The 26,434-nt window shown below is 39.2% G+C and overlaps 2 protein-coding genes across 2 annotated transcripts; both read right to left on the bottom strand.

Annotated features, from left to right (window-relative positions):
* Positions 1–856: 856 nt before the first annotated feature.
* Positions 857–6,288, bottom strand: lrit3a (info leucine-rich repeat, immunoglobulin-like and transmembrane domains 3a). The gene is made up of 4 exons (XM_072396335.1): positions 6,173–6,288; positions 4,608–5,074; positions 2,086–2,391; positions 857–1,893 (listed from the first exon to the last, which is right to left on the bottom strand). Exons 1-4 carry the CDS (start codon positions 6,286–6,288, stop codon positions 857–859), a joined length of 1,926 nt encoding a protein of 641 aa, XP_072252436.1.
* Positions 6,289–7,546: 1,258 nt separating this feature from the next.
* On the bottom strand, positions 7,547–23,103 carry gpm6aa (glycoprotein M6Aa). The gene is made up of 7 exons (XM_072395257.1): positions 22,607–23,103; positions 13,063–13,255; positions 12,712–12,868; positions 11,578–11,731; positions 10,979–11,055; positions 10,437–10,502; positions 7,547–9,559 (listed from the first exon to the last, which is right to left on the bottom strand). The coding sequence occupies exons 1-7, from the start codon at positions 22,641–22,643 to the stop codon at positions 9,407–9,409; spliced, it is 837 nt and encodes a 278-aa protein (XP_072251358.1). The 5' UTR covers positions 22,644–23,103; the 3' UTR covers positions 7,547–9,406.
* Between the last annotated feature and the right edge of the window lie 3,331 nt (positions 23,104–26,434).

Here is a 26,434-nt window from a genome sequence, read left to right as displayed (position 1 = left end):
CATTGTTTTTTATTTATTTTGTTTCTTCAAGTAAAGCATGTTGAGCTGCCCTGTGAATTGGGACTTATTGATACATTTTCCTCATCCACCTTACACCAGTAATTCCCCATTTAAAAACATCTTGTAAAATGTGAAAATGAGAAAAAAACAATCTTACAACCGTGCACCAATATCCTCAGATGATGTCCACATCACACATGTACTTTATTAGTTTCAGTTTATTAAAAACCAAAGTATACACATCAGTTTACAGATACTTATATACAGATAATCATATAAAGTGGCAATATTTATCAAGAAATCACAGACGGTATTCTATCAAACACACTGACAGTACTTTTGTGTTGAGTAAGGCAATAGCTGGCTTGATCCTTGAAGCCACTATGATACTGTAGAGGAGATGGGGAGTATTATGGGTCTTTTCTGAGATCACCACAATATTCATACCTGACACTTTGCAACTTTGGCATTGAAAATGACATAAAACACCATACACAGACAAATGTTATGCTCTTTGTACGGGACCGCTTTTAATTAAGCCCCACAGTGACAGCCATTTAAATTCCTGTATGAAATATAAGGCTTAAAATCAGGACATAAATGAAAATATCAGTGCAGCTTGATTTTTGAAACTTTCTTTTCAACCATCTCGGAGTAATTTAATTACACTTTTCAAAATTCTGATATAACCGTCAGCACATCACACACAGCCTTTTACAACCCACTGATGTGAAAAAAGGACACATTTATACTTACATATAATTTCACAGTTGTTTTTTTGTGTCCAGAAAGGCAAAGAATATTTTGTAGCTTTCTAGCTAAAATTGTGCTAAGGTATTGGCCATTGACTTTGACTTCAGCAGAGATATTCAAACCGGGAGCCGTCACTCTTATAGGTCATTTGGGAGTCTATGCTTGACCGGGAACAAAGCAGCAGTCGCTCTGAATCATGGGTTGGCCGTCTTGCCCAGAGCTCAGATGGATGTACATTCAAAGCTCTTTGTTTCATTGAAATAGTCTCAAACTTGACATAGCTTTCTTTTTCTAACTCCTCCTCATCCAAAGCGGTGTTGTCTCCCTTGCAATAAAGAGCAAGAATCTTATAGATCAGCAAAACAATAAGAGGTAAAACCAAAACGCAGGCAATGCTGCTTATGATAATGAAAAACTGGTTCTGCCCACCATCCTCTATGTTGTCCAGAGTGTAAAAGTCAATGCAAGGATCTTTACCAGCAGCGCTACCTTTAGCTACCAGGCAAACTGAGTACCTCATCCCAGGTGACAGTCCATCTAGGAGCACCTTCCCACTGCCAGCGTTCGTCTCCACTGTCCTTTTACTATCATCCTCACCATAGGGTGAATATACAACTGTAAGCGGGGCATTGTTTGGTTTTCCACCTGCAGTCCAAAGCAACACTGCACTGTCAGTGGTTTCCTCGACAATTTTCAGGTCTTTAATGGACTGTGATGCATCACTTTTCTTGCTCTTTTCATCTGCTGCAAGTTTTCGCCCATTATCTCCCTGTTGATTTTTTGTCTGCTTGAGTGAGCCTTTCTGTGAGCCATTGCCGGGGGTCGTTTTGGGCTTCCTTTGGACACCAGAAAGTGTTGTTGATGGTCTTGGGACGACTGTGGACATTGTAATTGGTGAGTTCGAAACGTCCGTTGGCGGAGTAAGTGTCATGTTTTGGACGGTTGGTCCAGCTCCGATTCCAGGCTGTAGTGGAGGGATGGTGGTGCTGCTAATGGTTCCAGCAACTGAGACAGAAATTGTGGCTTCTGCCGTGCCAGCAACATTCTTAGCTTTGCAGCTATAGTTCCCAGCATCTTTGAACTCTATTCCATGCAAGCTCATGATAGACCAGTTGATGCCTTCCCCCGGTGACTCCTGGACTAAATTGCAAGAGTACAAAGTCAGGAAGAGTAAAAAGTCAATATTAATTATGATTTCAAAACATCTTCATCAGGCAACAAAATTCTTCAAACACACAGTATTTAGCTTGTCATGTCATACATCTATATCAACTGAAACAGCATTAATTATGTCTTTGAAAATTGTAAAATCATATAGTCATCTAATTATACCTGCGTTATTGACAGGTGAGCCATCTGAGTTGGTCCAATAAAGTTTTGGTGTCGGAGAGCCAGAGGCATCACATCGCAGGAGAACATTACTTCCCAAAGAAGATGTTATCTTGGTTGCAGATGTCATCACTGATGGTTTTACACAATTTTCAAGCTCAGCGCGCTGAAAAAGGACACCTGCCAGATTCTCTGGTGCAACACAGGTCAAGAAGAGATCCATCAAAACTACTGGTGTGTCAGCCATTTTGGAAATTTCAATGAGCTTGGATATTTTACAGTCACAGAACCAGGGATTGTCCTGGAGGCCTGAAAATAAAAAGATGAGAGTGAATCTGATTAATGGTTGTAACACCATGTCGCTAAATGCTATATTACTTTCTATTATGCACGGTGATAAAAAATTACTACTAATAATACAGCATATTAGCAATGCAGGGGCAAGAGATGCGAAAGGAGTTCATGATCACGTCATGTGGTTTTCAAGTGCTTTTCAAAAATCTTAAATGATTATTGTACTATGAAGTCATGTTAGTGACTTTATAACTCTTAGAAAATGTGTGGCTTTTGTAAAACAAAGGCAGTTATCTACACCAAATTAAGTCAGTATCTACTGCAATCAATGGGTATGATCAAATAAAATCATGGTTCAGACATTAAGCTATTTGTAATCAGCCTCTTAGCTCTGATTTGCTTAATTTTCCTCATAATGGTTTAAAAATCCACATCCTATTCAGGATGATTACGCCAAAAGACCAAAGGAAATTAAGGAACTTCCTTGATAGCATGCTGTCAACACCTGATGCACACAGTAGGTAGACACATGTACGTGTACCAGTTCATTGCTAAGCCCCTCAACAAGATTAGTTTGTCTTAACAGTGGCAAAGCACCTTAGCTGCCTCTGGCCCCCCTGCAGTTTGTGGTAACACAGTTTCCATTAGCTTGCTGTCCACCTTAACATCATTAGATCACCAGCCGCAAACACCTTGTAATCCATGTGTGATCCATAGAATTACAATTTTTATTTGTTTTTGTATTTTCTGCGTTGATACATCTTTTTAGAGATAAGATAGTCCTGACATGATTCAAAGTAGTAAAACTAAGCAAGCTTATTCAATTTTTGAACAGGAAGATATTTCAGGATATACTAAAGAATTACTCTGTTGCATTGGTATTTTTTTCCCCCTGCTGTCTAATCCAGCATCTCCCTCAGGAATACCAAAGCACACCGCCAGCTCTTTTGGTGCATATAAGATAGCTTGCCATATACCACCTGTTGATAATATCCCTCAAACTCTCCATGCTACACTGTTATGATTCAGATTCGATCATTTATGAGCAATCAAAAAAAACATTTTTAGAAAAGTTTTACTATTTTTTCAACTACTGATTGAAATGCTAATGTGGCATCTAGCAGTTTAGTATGGGTCCAGCTAAAGAAGAGATTTCAGGTTTTTAAAACACAAATATATTTTGAACCAGACTTGGTTAGATGCAGGTTTTGCTGAATAGTTTAATACTTTTACAGGAAAAACCAGGTCTCATGCCTCAGTTATGTACTCAGAGTAGGTGTGTCTGTAGCCTGAGTATGCACCAGTGCAGTGGAATCATCAATATGATCATTTAGTCTGAGTGGCTGTACTGTGTGACACTTTCTGAAGTAATTTCATCATTGCCTGTATTTCCACATTGTTTGTTACATATGTGATTAATTACACTCCATGTGATGTACAATTCAAACCTCTAACACGGATTTCATTAACTGGGTGTGCACATAGTTCCAATTAATCAAATTGGGTGAAAAAAATTATCTGTCATGGTTATCGGTCCATCAAATATTGTGATTCTGACAGAAATTAACTGATTGTAAAGTGGCACCTTTACGATATAGAACATATGTAATGCAGAGTTGAGGTCATTGAATTGGTTTCCCTCTGTGTGTAGGTCTGTCTGACTCTAAATTTTTACCTCGCCTAGAGACTGCACAGATACTGCTGAGGACTCCCAAATAGAGCTTTACCTTAAGACAGTTCCAGCTGTTGCCATTGATTGTCATATCTTTAGAAGTGCTTACAAGTCTTCTCTTTCTAGTTTGAATTGGCAGCTATTTAGATAAAAATCACAAAAAGCATTAAATGCCTCTGAGTTTACCACCAGATACAGTACGGCTGTCCAAACATCATTCGTGGTAAAAGATACAAAGTTTGTCAAATGACCAGAAAGATTAAGCACTATTATTCTATTCCCAGAACTAAGATTGTGATTGTTGGTGTTTGAAATGGTCCAAAATTAAGTAACTAACGAAGGTAAATTGTTGTTTCATCACATCATTCATCTACATAATCAGGATGATAACAACAAATAACAAGTCTGCATTGCACGATAAGACCAACCTTATTGACTGTGCCCTGGCAGTCACTACAACTCAGCCAGAAATTCCTGAGGTAATTACAAGTAACCCCAAAAGTGTCCTGCCCTGGCCCTATCCTGTAAAACCTGGCCAGAAAGAACATTTTCCTCTTACCTAAGATGATTTTCTGAGAGGCATTAGAAGAGACAGTTAGTCCATTAAAAGGTGGCCATATATCCATGAGATCAGAGGGCAGGGTAGTTAATTTGTTGCTGGATAGATCCAAGTAGGTTATGTTGAGGAGATTGGGGATCGCCTCAGTGGGAACAATAGTGAGCCTGTTGTTATGGAGATCCAGTGTCTTCAGCCTGGGCATCTCTTTCAGAGACTCCCAAGGGAAAACAGAAATCATATTTCCATCAAGTCTAAGCTCATGGAGCACTTTTAGGTTGTAGAAACTTCCTGTATCTACTGAGGTTACGGAATTGTAGGTAATCCACAGGTATCGTAGGTCCACTAGGTAGTAAAAGGCTTCTGTTGGGATTCGCCGCACTGCAGTTTTCTCCACACGAAGTTTTATCGTGTCCACAGGGACATTGACAGGGATGTCAGACATGTCTGGGTCATTGCAGAGCACAGATCTGAAAGTCAAAGATAAAGAAGTTAAAGATTTTTATAAAGATTTAATGAGAAAGTACCATTCCATGAGCATTTTGAAGAATCATTAATTGGCCAATGAGAAGCAAAGGATATCCTTCTATACCTTTGTTCATCCATCGAAGCATCATCCATCCATAGAGATGGACTGTTGTGATAAGCAATGCTTTTTCTGACATGTCTCTAGCCAACTAAACGGCATTTCCTAAATACCAAGGTCAGAGATAATCACTGCCATCATGAATAGTGAGTGATCATGTGAACTGGTAGAGAGGGTGGAAAATATTGGCAAGTTAATTTGTTAATAATTATAACCACTCATTAAAAGAGTGAAATAAACCTCTTTATCAGGGATTTGTGTCCCCTATTTAATCTTCATTGGTGTTACTACTGCAATACTTTCACTTATTTGCAGATTTAACCAAGTTATTATCACACATCGGACTTCTCTCTGTTGTCTTCAGATGCATCGAAGAACAGGGTTCAGCACTAATAGGACTAATCATGTCGAGGCGAAGTAGGTCTTCCTCAGTTACAAAGGGATTGGCACTAGGCCATAAACATAACAACATTAAGCCAATACAAATAAGAGCATGTAGAAATTGCACTGTGGTGTTTTAGAATAATTGATATAAAATAGTTCAAGCTAATCATTTTCACTTTTTGTTTTCAGTATCTCTACATTTAGGATGTGGTGGACCAGCACTTTAACAGTGACTCATGCAATCTAGGTCACATTCCTTACATACATCAATGAGGATGTGTGTAATTACTCAACACTAAAAATTGACAATAACATTACATGGAAAATATTGCTCTCTTCACATTTTGTTAATGTGAGTCGAATTGCATACCAGGCAATCTGACCTGATCCATATTTAATGATTTGCTCATTCAAACGGGTCACGGTTGTCTGTAAATCCTCACGTTTCTACAAAATTACTGTATTGTAAGAGTACACTGCTGTGATGTTTATTTACTATTCTGTAATTGACACCAGAGGAAAGAAAAATCTAATGCGGAAAGCTTCATTTACAATTTAAATAAGCAGGTTATGCAAGCACAAATGAAATGTACATTACCTGGTTCCTGTTCCATCAGTACGCCCATGAAAAACACAGGTACACTGGGATGGACAAAAGGGAACAGCCATGCTGAGGCAGCATAGGAGTACATGCACACAGAGAAGTCGACGCATGGTGTCATCCACTGCACCCACAAAGCTCACATTGAAGAGATATCAGGAAAAAAGACATCCGGACTCAGAATAGTTCTTCCCAGAAAAGTAATGAAGCGTGAGAATAGTAAAAAGAACTTTGAAAGTCCATAAGGGACTACGGTACACAAGCTGAGGATCTATCCTCAGTACAGGTGACCTGTCAGATGGACCGTGGAGGGGTGGGGGTGGAGAGGGAGGGGGGATTAGTGAAGGATTTCTTGGGTTCGAAAGGGTCATGGAAGCTCACCAGCGGGAGACAACGGTCTTTTCGACATGGCGCTTCTTCTTTCAACTGCTCACCACAGTGGATCATTTTTTTCCATCTTCATCTTTTTCTTTTTGACATGTCGTTAATTAGTTTATAATGGAGAGGTATCCCCTCACACCAGCCAGCTGCGCTTTCTTTTTAGATATGACTCGAGTTTTTTCTTAGATTTTCATGCTATCACACACAGCTTTTTAAATCCCACTGTGTGGCTGAGACCGGGTGTGCTACGTTATGTCCTCCTGTTTTTTCCAGACACTAGGCTGTTGGGGTTTGGTCCACTGTTGAGCCTTCTTTTGAAATAAGAAGACATACAATCTGATGCAAGCTTCTCACCCTCAAGAATTCTTCAAATGCAAATGCATTACTGGGCTGGAGGGCATATTTAAGAAGTGTGAGGGGGGATCTGTCTGGCACCACAGTGTAAACTGTAATCTTGGAAATGATTTATTACCTGCAGATCATTGGCTTCAGACTGGGGGCCAAATTCAACCTGCCTGCCACTGAAAGATTCACAGTTTTCTAAACTTTTCATACGTTCTGTACACAAATTTATTTATTTTCTCTTATTTCAATCAGTCCTATGTGTTGATATCATAACTTATGACCTCTTTCTCGGTTTATATTCCATTTTGAATAGATTTTCTTTTTAAAGTTGGTTCGTATTTTACAGCATCTAGTTCTCCTTACCCTTTTGTACAAAATTACAACCATTCCCTGACATCAGTCTGTCAACAGCTTCTATTTGCTGAGACTCAGGTAAGGGAGACATCTAGTGGGGACATTTAGTTCCCGAGTGGTTGTTACTCTTAATAAAACATCCATTTGAACGTTTAAAAGTATTTTACCTTTTTGCATTTAAATCCTAACAAATCCATTTTAGAACTCCCCAGTCATTGATTTTTTGGCTAATTTGGATGCCAGTAATCCCACCAGAAGGATTGCTAGCCTAGAAACAAGCAACCTGTTGCATTCATTAACAAGTACACAAGTGAATTTTATTTATGCAAGCAAATTTGATCATACAGGTCAAATAAGCCACTTCAAGCTGTTGGCACATGAATGTACAAAACAGATTTGATTTAAAGCTTGCTACTAAGCATCCGTAGTGAAAGTACAAAAGACGAATACAAGGAGAGAGCTGAAAGCTTTTTTTCTGATCATTACAGAGCAAGTACTGTTGGTAACAAGTATCAGCTTTAAGACATGGTTGAAAGCTCATCACAAACTAAATGGACACAACTCAAAGACTACAGTCTCTAATATCGGTAGCATAACGCAGTAAGCGTGGGGAGGTTTAGTACTGCACATAAAAACAAAGGGTTGGTCCAGCAAGACAGTCAGAAGTGTCAAAATAAAGAAGTGGAAGAAAGTAACTTTTGAGTCAATAAGACTATACTGATGCATATCCATGCCACAAAAAACATCTAAATTCACAGTCTTTACTAACAGTACAGTTATCCAACTTTGAGTTGAACACCAATGCGCTTACATTTAGAGAGAGCACAGAAATGGTCAAATAAGTGCAAGAAACTAGCTTTGACAAATATTGATTTAAAAACAAACAAAAAAAAAACACCAGGCAATGAAGTGACAGGCTTCCTTTGTAGCTCTATGGCATCAGAACATGTAGACAACTGTTACTGTCATGAACAAAAAAAAATACTGCGACGCACACGTTTATCAAATCTCATAATTTCACCAAGGAGTGCCATTACACCTACGACTTTTTATCGTCAGGCTTTTTTTTTTTCATTTGAAACTGATTGGACCCATTTCTTCTTATTCTCAAAACAATTGTCCTTAAATGTTAGTGCGAAAGGTATATGTTTGCTTTGCTATATCAGTATATACAGTGCAGAGTTCTGCATAAACAAGAGCTTAGTATTTATAAAGTTCCACTTTCAAGAAATTAAAAAGGGCTTATGAAAGCATGTGCTTTGTGATTTAAAGATGATAGAATCATTCAAAGTCCCAAAATACACTTGAATGGCAAGATTATCATAAAATAACCCACAATTTATCTCTAGTTTGCTAATCCTATCTGAAATCTATCATAAATCGGTGTTTCCTGTTTAACAGGATTGGCACGTTTAGCAATACTTCTTTTGGTATCTAATATCATGTTTTTTGCTGTTATATAACCTGAAATAGAAAAACAGATTACATTGTTTTCATGTGAAAGTGGACTTGATCCCTGGAAATACTAGTATGGTAAGGGTTTACAATTCTTCATAGTTGTGAGATTTAAAATATTTTAAAAACGAACCACTCATTCACATACAGTACATAGCTCTTGAACATGGAATCCCCAGACACACTACATGACAAATGTGCTTGAAAACCCTTTGAAGCCCCTGTTGACCCCCTCAGAAATCGGCAAAAAATAAATTATGCATAAGAGCAAAATTACACTTTTCATCAAATAAGAAAAAGAAAAGAATTATACTCAAATGATTTGAAAAAAAAAAAGCAGAAATACTACTGCTACCTCTGATTCTACAAACTACACTAAAACTACTATCAGCACTAAACGACTCGTTTTCAAGAATAATACAACTGCCATAATGGTAATCAGAACATCATCCATGAGAGAGGTAAAGGGGCTTTTTTCATTTGAAATGCTGATTGTGACTGAGGAGGTTTGTGTGACACACCCCCCAGACCACATTGTCATATGACGCACCAGTGACATCAGCAGTGGCGAGGTCCCTGGTCGCCACCCGTCCCCCCCTCGGGAGGGGATGGTAGAGAGAGACAGATAAGAAAGCAAGAGGAGATACAGAGGGAGAGAGGCCGGAGTGGCAGGGCCAGACCTCACGCTGCTGCTCTTTATGTGTAGGCGTTGAGACGCTCCTTGGAGCGAGTGGAGTGGATGTCATGAAGCTCCTGCTCCTCCTTTGACTTGATGTCCTCGTACTTCTGCATCCGGCAGGCATCTTTCACATAGGCCCAGTTGGCAGACAGCACCATCAAGTAGTGGATCTGTGAGGAAAATGTTCACATGGGTTAGGGTTGTTACAACAAAGAGAATAGTAATGATTTCTCAGTTTTCTTACTGTATGAGCATGCAAACTCACAACACAAACTTTGTATTTCAGTTTAGTGTAAATGCGACTTGCACAGCAGTGGTCCACCAGGTGGCAGCATAATGCTAAGCGTAGTTTTGGACTTGTGTTACCATGGCAGCTGAGATTATAATGAAAGTATTGTGTTTTAATGACTGAAGTATGTAACACAGCTTCTCTTTTCACCAGGAATGACAGTTCCACAGCTGTGCTGCTTTTTCACTCTGCAGTGCAAGCAGCCAAATTTAAACATGCATCTTTTTTTTAACATGCTTTAAGATATTTTTAGCACTGTTTGCACTCAGTATTTTTAGGACTTTACTCTGTGGCTCATTAAAGAGTATCTGTTGTGGTTCACGTTTCTGCCACAATTTGCACCATCATCTCTTTACCAGCATCCACTTTCTGTTTCTCAGAAAATGGCTTCTCACAAATCAGACGTTTGCAACAATCTCCGTGTCTTTCTTCTCCACTGTTTCCATGACGACGGCATGACATGCCCGCCGCCTCTGAAAGGAGGGAGACAAACCCTGTCTTTTTCACTGCGCTAAAATGCTTTCTCTCTTATCCACAGCTATCCTCTCACTGCCAAACACAAGCAGACACAACAAAATGCCACTAGTTTCTCTGATTCTGTATTTCTCTGCAGTTACCTGCCATTTACCAAAGCAAATTCTGTTCTGTTAAAAGAAAATGAGATACCGCTTGAGCCAGTAGAGACATCATTTCTGTGTCTAAAGTGTTCCATATGTAATGTGTTGAGTTATGTTTTCAGTGTCTTATTGGTTGTTTACCATAGCAATTACAGCAGCTCCTGCACCAGCGAGAGCACAGATGAACAGATGGAACGTCATGTCCAGCTGTGCAAAAACAAATCATAGTACATATTAATCTACAGGATTTATTGGACATCTATCCTATTCAAAATCCTACCTGGAGATGGAGTTTAAGATGAGTTCTGTGCTGAAATGCAACAATACTTTCACTTTTGTTGAATATGTGGAGTAAAAGTCCTGTGCTCTTTGTCAAACATTTAGAATAATCATTTGAAAAATATGTTGCAGTTCCTTTAAAAAGCGAAAAAAAAGCAAAGTGAGGGATTTTTGCCTTTATTGAATTTATAAATTCAGATTTCCGATGCTTAATTTTCTCAGGCATACTGTATGTGGTACCTTAAGTAACAAAAACATGCTCTTACTAAACTCTAAGATGGCAAAAAAAGACGTTTACTGTTTATACCACTTACACCGGAATGAATGTGTAATGCAAAAATAGTAGATCGAATACATGGGGATTACTGACATAGTTTGATCCTAAAATGGGATTTTTAACAAACCTCATCCGATTCACACATCTTGTAGAATTTCTCTGATCCGGCACACACAGTTTTGGCCTCAGCAATTGGCACAATACCTGAAATAAGTGTCAAGAGTACATGGCAAAGACAGCATATCAACATACCATTATATACACTTTTACTCTGCACACAGGCAACAAATAGGGCTTTAATGTTGTGGAGGCAGAAGAAATTCACACAGAGGCAGCAACAGTGACTTCCAGCGTCTAATGGTCTGAAAGAAGTGGCGCTAATGGGTCAGGCATATAAACTGATATGATTGGACTTCATTCAAAGCTAATGTGATATTACTCTGATTCATTAAAGAGATTGAAAGCGACATTCATTTTGATGTGTTGGATTTTAAATAGAGAGTACTACTTACTGTCAAACATCATTTGGTAGATGATCTGTAAAAATCTTTATCTTAATTTTAGAAACAAATAAGTTGCTATAGTAAGGGATTTCATATTTTTCCCTGGTGAGTTGTGAAAGGATTGACAGTTCACATTGTAGTCAAAATGTTAGAGAACTTCAGTTGTCATATCTGAGCATATCTAGAGCAGTGGGAAGTAGCAATGCACAATAGCCATTCTTACCATACTGGCGTGGGTCCAGGCAGAGTGTGGCCCCCTCCAGCACAGTGGCATTCTGGCAAATATTCCAGATGTTGAAATATATAAAGACTGGGATGGAGGTGAAAGCAGTCACTCCGAGCCAAGCCAGCATGAAGATGTAAGTCAGCATGATGAACTGAAAGAGAAGCAGTGGACAGCTGATCGTGTGTTGTTTAAACAATCAATGTAAAACTGGCCACTAATTTTCGTGTTATAGTTTTACAAACATGACATTTACTTTTTTTGTCCCATTGGAGCTTTACTACTGCAGTAGAATATGTAAGCTGTTTTGTTTCAGAGCATTGTGGGAAGACACATTCATCTTGAAAAATGCAAACTGACTGCTGTAATCCCCTGGGTTATGAGGTGTTCCAAAGCCCCTCCGCCTACTCGGCCATTTCTGACAACTAGATGCCTTTTGGTTTTGACAAGATCATTGAAGCCAAAGCTCATTTCCATTGTCACCACGTGCAGCTTTAGATTACCTAAGAAGTTATATTCATATAAGATCACCTTGCTTTTAAGCAGTGCAATGATACAGGTTTTTCTTTGTTTCATAGAGCATTTATGTTGTGACATTAAGATTTTATTGTTAACATAATCTACTTAAACACATACAGACTGATCCATTAAGTCTTGAGGCACCCTCTAGAAACGGGTACAGATGTACTCCTTTGTTGGATTAGGTCTTAATTGGTTAACAGATTTCACAGAAATAATATTCATTATTGTGCAAGATATTTGCTGCACCAACTACTGACACGTTATTGTGTGATATTTTTAAACGCAAAAGGATGCCAGTGGTAATTTAGAAATGGTTCAATCATATATTTTGATATGCTTATAAATTATAAATTAAAAATTATAAATATGCTTATAAGATTGTTAAAATCTTTTAATTTGATCTTTATTAAGAACAGATATTATTGGAGTCAGCCAAAACCTTTGACTGCTCAACCCAACCATGAAAACTCTTGACATTGACCTGCCATGTGCAATTATACCATCATTCTTGAAAAGTGCATGTTAGAATACCCTTAACTAACTAGTAAAAATAACCTGACCCAAATTTAAGCCACATTTCACAGTGAATTGTGAGCAAAGTGATGGTCCTACCCAAGCGCTGACACAGCGTCCACAGGTGGTGATCTTGAAGTCTCCATACAGGTCTTTAATGGCTCCACTGGTGAAGAATCCCTCCACCATCAGCAGGATGCCATAGACGAAGAAAGCTGAAGCAATGCCATAGATCACGTACTTGATAATATCAATCCTGCAGAATGAATAGAAAACCACTGAAAAACATCCACAGCCAGAAGTTTAACTTGTTCTTCGAATGTTTTCAAGACTTTAAGTCAAGTTGGCATGCAAAGGTACCCAGACCAGAAGAAAAACATGTAATTATCTAATGGTGTCTTCTTCAACAACAAATCGGCCCTTGAAGCAGTCTGAACCTTTCAAACTCACATTGTGAAGACATCTAGTGCATCCACAGGGCTCCTCACCACCTCAAAGTAGTTCTGGAGGATGGTGACAGTGCCAGACAGTGCTTCATGTCCGCAACCGCAGAACAAGGCCACGCCCGCATACAGCAAGATGGTGGCTATGAGGGAAGGGTATGGGATCCCACCCAGGCATTTGATGCAGCATTCGAGGCATCCTAAACACACATAGGTCAACGAGTTAATCAACAAAGATGGAAACAAGCAGCATTTTCACAGTGTGAGATGAGACTTTGCAGAATTTTAAATCATTCAGAAAACATTGCCAATGGGCAAACGTATCAGCATGCCATACACTCTGCTATTGTTTACTTTTTGAGAGTTTACATCATTCAAAGCATGGTCGGGAGGAAACTATGCATGCATGACGGAGTAAAACACAACAATTTGACTAAAATACACCTGATTTCCTCCAACCCCATTTCTCAGGTTTTAAAAACTTAAAGATGACATGTTTAAGGACTACGTCCACTGCTGCCGTCAGCTGGCATTAACTTTCTCTTTATTTTAAAGACTCAAGCACCATATTTGTACTGTCAGTTGTTCAGCCCCGCAGATTATTCTGACATTTTATTCAGCATGAACATTTCGCCCTATGCTTTACGTAGAGAGCCTGACCTTTAACCCTGTTGTTTCTTTTGCCCAGCCTCCTGCTCCGGGGGGACCTTAAGGTGACTAATGACTGCTCGGTTCCAACTTCAATCTCCTGTCGTACAGACTGCTCCAAGAGTAGCTGAGTCTGTAAATAGTCATGTGTGAGTGTGCATGAATTGCTTAGATTTATGAATCTCTACCTTCAAGATTGTGCGTTTTGGGCCAAGTCAATCTTTTCTCATTTCTCAGAGTAACAACAAGAGAAACCAAGTTAATTTCCTGTGCAAGAGCAGACATGGTCCTGTCTTGCAGTGCACTGCAGCATATTAACCACTCAGACACATTCTTCACAAACCCAGACCATTAGGAATCATGTGGTAACTCCTCATCTACACCCAAATCAATACATGCAGGTGAAATGTAAAAATATGATTACATGTTCATAGAAAGAGGATGAATTCCTCTCGATCAGTTACACGGTGATCATCCGTGATTAAATTCATCTGCATTCGCACTGCTGTCTTTGTTCTGATATGAATCAGTTTTCCTTGTCAGTTGTAGCACTGATTTAAAGAGAAAAAAAAGATTTTGATGTTTTTAGCATGATTATTTTACAGTTATCATCTTGTGTTGCAAAGCAGGAGTCACAGCACTATCTTTGTCCTCCTCAACTCTCTCCTTTTTACTCTCATCCAGACCTGAGTTGAATACCAAGTAGCTGGTCCGCCTGCTGGGCTGTGCCGAGCACTCAGACACTTGGTGCAGCTCCAACCCTCGCACAGGCTTCATCATCTACATCCTTGATGATGTAATCCAGTGCTTAATTTTTAACAATTTTCTCTGGAGAAACGTTAACTAAGTTAACTGAGAATTTGCTTTTTTTCCCCAGTAACTTATGTCGCTTTTCACACTTGAATGACCCATGACGGCTTTGTAGAGAATCAATATCTCAGTTGAAATGGACACGAGTTAGATAAAAGCTGCCTTTTGACACACTCGTGTCACTAGGTTTTAGCCACTGAGTTTGGACTCTGCCAGCTTGTCATAGTTTGAATTTCGTCCAAAATTTGTGACAGTTGATAGTTTAGAGAGGATATTTTCTGTGTTTCCGTCAATAGACTTGCTCTGAAGTATATAGTACATCATTATTTTCCACACTAGGGTCTCAGGACTGTGATGTCATCTGTCTGCAGCAGTCCTTTACTGTCTTTGAATTTCTCCAACACCCTCACTGAACCTCCTGGGCAGAGACACATCACCTCACATCAGGTGTGCCATCTGGCTGCCACGCTTCAGTTTATGTGATTCTGAAAGCCTGCAGTAGGTTTTCATGTCTAGTAGGTCCCTATTAAACACATTTAATGAACCATATTATTATTTATGATTCCTATGTTCAGCTCGACTTTATTCCTTTAATAGTTTTTGACAGCTTCCTTTCCTGAATTTGGTGCTTTTACACATAGATGGATTTCTACAGATTGCAAGGTAGTGCAATCATGAATTAGGTGTATATTTAAGTCTTTGTTGAGCATCCATTTTAGATGAAATGCATTCTCACCTGCTACAATTTCTTTTTTTTGCTGCTTTGGTCAATCAGATACAAGCAGGCACACATTACTGGCTGCTTTACAGTGTGGATGTCCTTTTCTTTATCTTACCGTCAAGGCACAAGATTAAGTATTTGCCACAAGTTCATTTTTCAAAGTTATTCAGAGTATTGTGATGTCTGATATGCCCTCTAAATCATAAATCTGTTGCTTAATAGGGTCATCCGAGATGGTAATACATTGTCTCATTAATATGAAGACTTTCTACATCAAAACACCTTCATAATGTAGCCTCCTCTGTTTTTGCTTGAATATCCTCCGAAGTAAAAAGTGATTCTGTCACCACCTCTTCCGTCATTATCTCAAGTTGCCTTATCGTATCAGGACGCAGGCAGTGACAGGGTTTATTGATTCAGTGGTCTTTACTATCAAGATGAGCACGAGAGATAGGGGCCAGTCACATTTACCCTCCGTGCTGTGCGTCACAATCACCTGTCGGTCATCTGAGGTCCAACAAAGACAAGTAAATATTTAGAAGATTTTATCGATTTGCATGCAGCACTGATGGAGCAGAAACACAATTTATGGTAATATTCTCCATTAGCTTTATCTTTATATTTAAACCGAGTCCAAATCTAGATCCTAAATTTTTTTAAATCTTACTTTTTCCTGATATAAAGACAAGTCAGTTATTAGTTGCTAGTTTGCATTAGTGCAGTTGTTTTAGGCAAAGATAAAATAACGTCTTCCATATGACTTGACTGAGAGGAAGTGTTGTTTCTATAGCAGAATGAAGTTGCAGGGCTCAAGGAGAGCACTGGTAAGCGGATGTAACACAGATAATGTTTTATTGATGGTCTGCTCTTAATTTTGAGGAAGAGAAACTCCTCTGGTTCAATGAAAAGAGCAGAGGAAAGAATAATTGCCCGTTGAAATGGCTTCAATAACTGAAGTCCTGGTGAGTGCTGACATGAGTCATGTTTAGAGAGATATGCTCTCGTTATTCAGCTGTTCTTTGTCGAATGTTTTCCTTTAGGTTATTGTGAAACAAATACATTAACAACTTAGCTATGTTCAGTTGGAGTATATACGATATGAGTTAACAACCCATATAGTCTTTGTAAATTTATATTGTGCTTGACCGACTGCAATTTTGAGCTGGTTAAAAAAATGAATAAAAAGGCCAGCAGTTATTCTTGCTGGCTTTGTAAGCTCCTGGGTGCTTGATCCATTATTTAGAAGTGGCACAGTACAACAGCACACAAGCCTCTGGCATTCATTATTCATGATTTTGCATAGCTTAACATTACTTGTAAGATATATATATAAAAAAGATCCCTTGCTTGATGAGGGGTCGTGGCTATTTGAATTGTTCCTGCCAGGTGTAGGTGGACAACTTGTCTTTTGAAGTACTCACAGACAATCAGGTTATGAATATCTTCCAACTGAGGTGATTTACAGTGGAGCAGCAGTGAGAAAGAGCTTTGGTGTGCTCTTACTTGAGCCTATTTTAGTTGGTTGTTGTAAGCTGCTTAGTTCCCCCTAAGAATGGGCTAATTTTTCACTAAAACTGTAGGTTTTTATAAATACGCTGTCACCAAAGCATGATCTTAAAAATCTTCTAAATTATATATATATATGTATGTATTTGTGAAATGCCTTGAGATGACATTTGTTGCAATTAGGCGCTATATAAATTAACTGAATTATATTTAAATGATAAGATATAATTACATGTTCATGTTCTGAAATAATAGAGAATTTACTTCAAATGTTAATTAAAGACATTTCATGAGCTAAAACTGAAAATTTGGCAACACAAGGATTAATTACATTCAAATTCAAACAAAGACTGGGGGGGGGAGCCTACGTGATCCGAAACGCTGCAGTCCAGTCAACAGAAGGCATCTCTCTAATACAAAGAGAAAGGATGACCCCCTCCCAGGACCCCTCCCACCTCCTACTTCTCGTCCATCTGTCAGAGTCATATCCGACAGGCAAAAGGAACACTCACGTTCTCACTGACGCCATCAACGTGCACATGAGGGTTTAGGTTAGGTTTAAATAATACTTAGTGCTAAATGATGTCCATCTGAGGAAATATGGCTCCGGAGGACAGTTGGGGTTAATTAATTAGGGACCTGCTGCTTTTTCATGGCGTCAGTAAATTCAGCATTGCTCGTCTAAGTTAAGGGTAACAGAACTATGGTGTTATTAAAGCATTTTGACTTTACTACAGTTTTTGAATTGCTTGATGCATATTTGCATTGAAATTGATTAATTATATATATATATATATATATATATATATATATATATATAATTAATCAATTTCGCTCATTAATTATAATATAATTAAAACATTTTTAACAGCTCTCATAAGTGTAGTCGGGTGCAGGAATTTAACCTCTTTTTTCTTACATAATTTAATTGATTTCCATAATTAAATATGAATATGAATATTAATTTGATTTGTTTGTTTCAAGTTTCAACAGCAAAGCCATCAATTAGATTTTAACTTGTAGCATCGTGTTCATTCAGTTGAATTTGTATCTGCGATGTCAGTGCCAGTTAATACGCCTCTAGGTTTAAAATGCACGTAAAAGGGGAAAACTTTGTTGCCTTCCAATCATTTTTGAAGCCTGAACTGAGCTCCTAATCCAATGTCACATTGTGGCATGCTGTATGTGTCGCACACCACTTCAAGCACATTTTGAGTGTCACATCTACATTTTTTAAGCATTTAGCGTGTCATTTTATGGCATTAAGAGACGAACAAAATGATTAGTGTCAGGTTTAAAGGTCAGTAAAGTGTTGTTCATCAAGGCTACATGAGAAGACAAGCGAAACGCAGAACATGACTTGGCGTGTTATTCATTTGCAGTTTTCATGAGTCCAAGCTGCTTAATTGAGTATTCGCGACACGGCACTTGAAATTATCATGTTTATGCCACAAATAACACAAGCTGTAAATACCCAGCTTCCTGGAAGGCCCAAAAAGGATGTCACCTTTTTCAATCTGCCTGTTTTATGTCTCAATTCTAAAAAATATTTCCTTCTTAAGTAAGAATACACTGATATCAAGGCAAGAGCCAAACTTTCCCTTCTGTTAAAGCAAATGGCGGTCCCATGGAAATGGCATTATCTTCTAATTCTAATTTCTATGGAAGAACAGATTTGCGTCTATAAAAACTATGACAGTTTGCTATTGAATAAGGATTTTTGGTGCATCCCAAATTTTTCTTTATAAATTGATTTTTGAACATTTGCTGTTTAACAGAGGAAGAAATTCATTAGAATATTAATTAAAGGAGGTGACATGAGTAATGATCCAGGTAATGTTTGATGTATGTTGACTTTGCTCACACCACAAAGCACCCAATCAGATGTAGTTTTTCCGCATACAACGAGCAGTCATTACTGCTTGTTAGAAGAGGAGTTTTACATGGGGGTGGGGTGGCAGTGGGTCTGTTCAGAGCAAGAGAGAAGGAGAGGTCTGAGTTGGGGGATGGGGAGTCTGTGTCAGTTTGAGGGTAATGGGCGTATACTCATCTCGATGCTTTCCTTGTTCCTTTTAATGCACCCTCCTTCCCCTGTAGCTTTTTTTTCCCTTTTTTTTCCCCTCAGCTCACCCATCTCCTCTGCGCATGTTTAATCAACCAGTTTGGTTGCCATGTCAACCACTGTGCGAAATCTGAGAATAGACTGGGTACTTCGGAGCCGTGACCCACTTACTGTATGTCAACAAACTCAGTGGGACAATAGTGAATGAGACACATTACACACATAACCCCCCAGGGCAAAGAGGACGTTGCAGACCAGGTCCAAAGGCTCGGACGCTGATTTCCTTGCTTTCTTTCTGTTTCATGGAGAGGTGGAAGCATCTGAGCAGGACTGAGTGACTGCAGAGCAGGGAATGTGTCTTTTGCCCCAGTTCGCTCCAGGAATTGAGGGGCAAATGTCAAAAACCTGACAGAAAACACAAGGAATGTTGTGTTTGTTTTTTTTTTTTGCATTTTAACAGTGCCAGTAATTCTCTGTTCAAGGGTGAAATGAGCTTAAACGACTTGCACAAAAGAATGTGGGGATTTAAGTCACAGCTCCCAAACAATGGGTCACAAAACACACTCGACATACACTGTATGAGGGCATCATTATAGATAGAATAATGGAAAATTGCTGTCATCTTTACATTTTGCATCTTAAAACCTGTAGATATGCTCAGAATAAGCTTTGGGTCTCATCACGAATGCTCTCCAGGTGCATGATTGTGTCTTGAACACTTGTCAGGCACTTGTGAAGTCATGCATTCAAGAATAACACGAAACCCCTCTGAACATTTCCATTGACACCTCCAAAAAAAATCAAAGGAACAATTGGTGGAACTCCCCTGACTTCTTCTGGGTTGGAAGAGGTTGGGTTTCTGGACAATAAGAGAAAGGGGGTGGGTGGGTTGTGTGCAAGAGACAAAAATTAAAGCATGATCAGAGGCTGCTGAGTACTGCCGGTGTCTGACTTCAAGATATCATTGTAGAGTAGATACACAGCAGCCTTCAGGCCAACACTGGACACAAACTCTGAGGTTTAAACTAATGCAACTCTGGAGGTTTGCAGCTCTTTAAGATAAAATGACCAGCCTTTGATATTAATAAAAAACTTCATTACAATGCTTCATAATTTACTAGCATCCTCAAAAACAATCATTGCTATACCTAATGCTCGTAAAACACTTGTCTGACCACAGCGTCTAATATTAAAAGCAGCTTCGACTGAGTTCAGCATCGCTTAATCTCAATGCAAGGTTGACATTTAACATGGGAACTATGAATTCAAAGTGAATGAAACTCGGTGAACCATGAGAAAATACAACAACATTAAAGAATATCTTACAGTTGTATGTTGTGTTTGTTGCGCTCATTCTGTTTGACAGAAACTCTATTTGCAGACTGATAAAAATATCAATGAGATGCTCAACATGTAACTGCTTGCCAAGTTAGAAGCCTGATCAAACCTATCAAACAGAAGGACAGGCTGCGCCTTGCAGAGCAGATTCTTGGCTCAGGAAGTGCTAACAGGTGTGCCTTTCTCAGTTTTTCCATTGAGTAGCAATTAGCACACTGAGTGTGAATTATATCCACAATGTTTTTTTGGTTGATTCATTAATAGTGTTACCCATCATTTGCTCATTTGCAAACTTTCTTTTCCAAAAAATTAAAAAAATATATTTCTACCTTGTTTTCACTTCAGCGGAAACCTTTGTTCAACCATAGGGTGATGGTTTGACCCACTGTTATGTTTGGCTACTATTGTATGTAGAGTGTGGTCCTACATTTGGCTAGCAGCGGAGGTGAGCAGTGCCCACCTGGTGTATCTGACTCATAATCTGAGATCTGCAGCCTCAGAAGAGGAAGAGAGAGGGGTATCAGCATGCTGTGAGTGCACTCAGTGACACCTGCAACCACTCAGAGGTGGAAGTACCTACTAAATTACAGTTTGTTTTTAGCTTGGGCGAGGTCTACAGCATGTGTTTTAGGTGAAGGATATAGAAATCGTCCTTTAAGAATGTCATGAGTGTGAAAAAATACAGATGTTATTGAATATGAAGATCATACACATTTAAAAATGGTTGCTTTCTCACACACTTGTAAAACAAGCTTTTGGGACATCCACTTTAAAGCCCTTAGAACACTGATGAAGAAATGTGTCTTTAGCTGCTGTGCCTGTTTGAATGCAATCTCAGGTTCTGACTTGATCTTTTTTTAACAGATGCTTGCACGGGTCATTCACTTTTGCAAGCGATGATAGAATTTCATAGAAAATAGAAATTAAATCTAAAGTGATATTGCTTTTTGCTTTTAGCTGAAATTAATCAAAGCACAGACTTTTTCACTTGCCTCTTGGTTTGGACCACAGACAAAACAAATATTTCACACATTAGCATCTACGTTACTGCAGTATGTCAATCTGATGTTGAAAGAAAAATTAACAACTAAGGAAGGACAATGTGCTTTTAAAGTGACTAATGAAGCATAAATCAAGTCTTTGTTTTGACATGGGAGCAGTGATTCACCAAGGCATGTGACCCTGGAGGCAGAAAAAGCAGTGTTTAGTAGATCTGAAATGGGCGAACTGAGCAAATTCTGGGTTATGCAATATAAGAATGGTCAGGGCATGTAGATATGCATGCATGAGACTCACTGCTGCATCCTCCATTTAGGTTTACATTTGTGTTTGCTGCCAATTCTAACAGATTTTATATCATCTGTGTCATATCGTATCTGTTCATTCTGCAGCATTGCATGAAGTAGTGCATTATTCTGTCTCTATGTTCTTCCCAGTTATGCTTCCTATGTTCCCATGAAGCGGTCACTCTTTTTTCTTAACTTACTGGTCTTTCTCTGCAGCAGTTTTCATCTCTTCCCTTCCCACACTCAGACACAGCAAACTATTCTTGTCTTACTGAAATGTCATTGGCAGGAGTGAGAACAGAGAGTAGATGATGTCTACACTTGGCCAGTTCCATGGCAACTGCTTCAGCGTAAGTCTGAGTGGCGCTCAGATGCAGGAAGGAGGGAGAAGAGGGAAACACAAACACAAACACATGAAACCATGCCTGTCACATGAAGTAAATCTGAGGGGAGACGGGGACAAGAGAGGGAGAAACAAAGGTTTTCTTTTTGACATGACAGCAGTATCCTGCCCTCCTTTGTTCATGATATTTGTAGATCAATTATAATGCCCTTTTTTTTCCCATGCTGCTGTCCATTGAAAAAAAAAGAGCTCGCTATCCCTTCTTTTAGAGATGCCTGACCATATACTGAATCATTCATGCAAGAAAAAATAGAGTGGTAGGGGGGATGTGAAGTATCTAAATAGCTATTCCATCTTGCACAAAGCAAACGCTGTCCCATTTTAAACCACCAAAAGAAAACCTGCTCCTGCATCAAATCCACAGTGAATGTCACAAAGCATTGCCTTGACATACATCATCTGGGTGTTTGGATACAAATAACAGGATCTGGGAGCTGATGGATAACGAGTGTAGAAGCTTGGTTTAGTTCTCTCTTCATGTTTCTCTCTCAGCCTTCATGACAAGCATGAAAACCTTATCAGGCAAACAAAGGCAGTCCAGCCATCGCTGAAGCAGTTCACACCCCTCTGACAACCCAAACAGCACAAACAGACGTGCTCTTTTCAGTGGCGTGCTAAACTCAATGGACAAAGGAATTACCAAAAACAGCTGCTCTCCTATTCAGAGGTGAAATAGCTAACATTTGTGCAGATACACAGTTAACAATGACAAAAGACCTCAAATTGACTTAAAGATTAAATAAATGAAGCCAAACATGCGGAGAAATACTTTCTTACCTTTCTGGGTCTGCCCCTCATCCATGTCTTCTTCCATTGTGCTGATTCTGTTTTCGAGCAACTGAATATGTTTTTAAAAAGCCTGTTTTGGCTTACAGGTTTGAAAGCTTATTTATGTTAGGAATAGTCCACAAAGCACCTCCTCTTTCCTTTTCTTGACTTACTCTTCCACCCTCTTTCTGTGTGAACCTACTGAACGCTGAGATTGGCTGTCAGTTGGGGTTTCTGTCAAGTGTCTGGGCGATACACGGGATCACTGAGTCTTTGTGCTGCTGTCCATTGCGAGCTGCCGTGGCAAGTGCTGAAAACCTCCTCAGTCCCTTGTGGTGGAGGAGGAGGAGTGGGGGCGCAGGATTGAGCAGAGGGTGGTCTCTATGGTAGACAGGAAAGCGCATGTGTGACAAAGGGATGTTTTTTTAAAAAGAGCAGGTTTGTGGAAAGTGTGGAATTAAAAACACTGAGAGCAGCAACAGGGTTTAGGTTGAGGTGGCTGAAGACTGTGACTTGTATGCAGCTGAGTCCATGAGTGGGACGACATCACTTGCTTTAAACACCCCCGGTTCCCAGACAAAATGGTTACACCCATTATCACCCATTCGACCCTCCTCAATGAAGCAGTAGCTCCATTGCATTAACTCAGCTTCTCCTTAACTAAGAGTGAGGGGCATCTGATTTCAAAATTGGATTCTCCTAATCTCATTAGTCATACAGATTCAATTATACACCGAGGAGGTTACATTGGAGTTTCATACATGCACACAAGAAGTTCTGCACAAATCCTGCAGAGGCATGTTCACCTTTGGTGATTTTAGGACTTAAATGTCACAGAAGTCATCATTTTTTAAGCAGATTGGTAGATAATAGACAAACACATTCTACGTGCAGCAAAATTTGACAGGAGTCCACTTGTACCTGATGGAATTGTTTGAACAAAATTAAGAAAAGCACACACCAGTCAATATAAGTTATCGCAGTCTATCAAAGTTGATCTCATTCTAAATCTTCCAGTGCCACTGTGAAAGCAATGTATTTCTGTTGTAGTTACTTTGTATGTGTGTTTCCACTGCCTTAGCATCACCAAGATGTTTTTAATCTAAGTCTAACCAAGCTGATGCTTAAACAAAGTCAAAGTGCAGGTGAAAATAAATAACTGTGTAACACATAATTCATTTTCAAAATAACTTGTTTTTTGTACAATATCATGGGTAATTTGATTAAGTTTCACCACAGTTTCACAAATTAGTGTGAGACGGTGGGCATGATGGAGATAAAACCCCACCTTGAGGTTGAGAGAGTTATTCATAGACCTACAAGACAAAATTATGACAAAAGGCACAGATCTTGGTTTGGACACAAGTAAACATTTGCAACATAGAAAGTCTCAGAGAGCATGGTAATCATCTTCATTCTCAAAAGGACCTTATTCATCAAGTCCCCAAGTTGACGCTTTGCTTTCAGACACATTTGGAGCATTGGTGAACGTCTGTCTATCTTGGAAGTTCATGACGAATCAGCACCGTATCTGGCAAGACGAGTCAGGACCAGTGCACCTCCTTTGGGTATCCGTTTCATGTGGTACACAGCATAGAGGCAGCATGGATGGTCGAAGTTGATCCGCCGCTAAAACACCTCTGAGCTGCCAAGGGATGTAGTATCAGATGCAAAGCACAGTGAATGAGTTCACGAAAGTGGGAGTGGCTGTGGTGACGGAAAACAAACTGCTAACTTTACATGTCCCACACGTCTCTTTCTTTTTGTCATCTTCATTTATACAAAACAAGCAACACTTTCACAGCAACACGGCCAGTAATGAAACTGAAGACCAACTGATAATCATGAATCTAGAGACAAGCTCTGTATGACATTTCCAAAAAACACAGCATAATGTTTGCATTTAGAAAATGATAATGATAATAATGATAATAATAATGCCTCTTGGTGATCCACAAAGCAGCCAAACTGTAGGACAAAGGGCCTTGGGCATTTTTTTGTCTAAGTGGTAACTATGAATGACAATGAGAGTTCTTTCGTGTCGATGGACGAATCCATGGACCGAACAAGAACTGTCATTGCGGTATTCGACTGATCAGGTCTTTATAGTAAAGCAGCCAGACTGAAGCCATGTCTCAATAAAGAAGTCGGGCTATTCAAAATAGATGGAAAGATGGCTGCTGAAAGATATAAGGCAATTTTTTTCTGCAAAGCTTTTCCAGAGTTCTCAGGGTTTCATTCAACAAGACAATAACCTGATTTATACCCCTAAGAAAATGTAGGGTTGGCTTGATGTGAACTGAAAATCCAGCTGTGATCCAGCCAGAGCATGGACCTGAATCTATAAGAGCCTCTCTCAAGTTGCTGGTGCCCTGGTGAGCCCCCTCACCCTGGTCGAGCCTGAAGGTTTCTGTTAGAGGAAATTGTGAAAAATATTTTAAAAGAGGTATTCCAAGCTTGTAGGATCTTAATGAAATAATTCAGTAATGTGCTTTAGACCAAGTATAAAGTAGAATGGAACTATGATGATTTATCTTTTTAAAAAAAAATGTAATGTACAAAACACTTGTTTGTTTGTTTTTTTTGCTTTGTCATTGTCTCATATTGAGTTTAAATGGTTAATAATGAGAATCAAAGTCTGTATTCATTTAAAGATGATTCTGACACAGATTGTGGAAAACCAGACTCTGGAAGATCTGAAAACTTTCTGCTAGCATTGTACTGTTGACTATATCTTCAAAGTTTGTGCTGAAAAACTTGCAAACTGTACGACCACACAACATTTAATACTTTGAATAGGATTCTTCAGTTTACAGATAAATAATGCCAACATGCAGGATTGTTGGTGCAGCACACACTGATGAAGAAGGCCAAAGGCCACATCGGCATATGAAGAAGACGCATAAGAGGGAAAGTGGAAAAGGTAAATGAAACTGCTTTTGAAGGAGATGGGTGATGTAAATAAAATGTTGGCTTGACAAACTATCGACAGATGGGTAAATGCATAGTCAGACAAGTGGATTAGATTTTAATTTTAATGGTCCCGGTGTGTGGTCCTAAGACCCAGGACACGTTGGAGAGACTATGTCTCTCGGCTGGCCTGGGAACGCCTCGGGGTCCCCCCGGAAGAGCTGGAGGAAGTGGCCGGGGACAGGGACGTCTGGGTTTCTCTGCTCAAGCTGCTGCCCCCGCGACCCGACCCCCGGATAAGCGGCAGATGATGGATGGATGGATGGGTGGGTCCTGGTGTGGAAATTGAGCTTCTGCCATGAGTGCAGATGTAAACCACGTAGAAAATGAGGCAAGGGAAGAGATATGAGAATGATACAAGAAAACACATTAACTAAAAAAAAATTGAAATCATGTGCAGATCAATGAGTGCATCAAAGACGTGTTTATGGTGTATTATAAGCATGTAAAAGTTGTTTCTCTCAGTGTTTACTTTGTTCCTGCCGAGCTTGAATAAAGGGACTCTGATAGCTGCACTTGTATGGCCCCTGAGGACAGCCACCATTATCTTTACAATGGTCAGTTTGATGTAATTATGCTGATGTTTCAGAATCTACACTTGAACAAATAAATCATAGCATCAAGGTTTATTAATAAAGAATTGCTTAATAGGGCTTCTTCAATTATTAACTCAATAAGTTTATTGTTCAACAAATGATCTACCCCTGTGTGTAAACAAATTACCTCTTTACAGGTAAATTTAGCTTCTCAGACTTTTATCAGTCATTCTAACTGAGTGCCTCCATGGGTGGATGGTTTCAGTTACTATGATGTCACATTTTGATTTGGTGCATAGATTCCTGTTCCCTCTCTGGAACTGATATGATT

This window comes from Leuresthes tenuis, unplaced genomic scaffold (genome assembly GCF_036924035.1).
Source record: "Leuresthes tenuis unplaced genomic scaffold, fLeuTen1.0.hap1 SCAF_11, whole genome shotgun sequence".
NCBI lineage: Eukaryota > Metazoa > Chordata > Actinopteri > Atheriniformes > Atherinopsidae > Leuresthes > Leuresthes tenuis.
Note: the sequence above shows the minus strand (reverse complement) of the source record. Positions and strands in the feature narration are given on the sequence as shown.

Bases quoted from the DNA above. Each gene is read 5' to 3' on its own strand.
- lrit3a (XM_072396335.1), bottom strand. From the start codon at position 6,288: ATGCGTCGACTTCTCTGTGTGCATGTACTCCTATGCTGCCTCAGCATG. The intron at 5,075-6,172 runs GTAATGTACATT...TTTGACTTTCAG, and splicing joins ACTGATGGAACAGGAACCAG to ATCTGTGCTCTGCAATGACC. The intron at 2,392-4,607 runs GTAAGAGGAAAA...TTTTATTTTCAG, and splicing joins CTCTCAGAAAATCATCTTAG to GCCTCCAGGACAATCCCTGG.
- gpm6aa (XM_072395257.1), bottom strand. From the start codon at position 22,643: ATGGAAGAAGACATGGATGAGGGGCAGACCCAGAAAG. The intron at 11,732-12,711 runs GTAGGACCATCA...CTTCTCTTTCAG, and splicing joins GACGCTGTGTCAGCGCTTGG to TTCATCATGCTGACTTACAT. The intron at 11,056-11,577 runs GTAAGAATGGCT...CACTTATTTCAG, and splicing joins CCTGGACCCACGCCAGTATG to GTATTGTGCCAATTGCTGAG.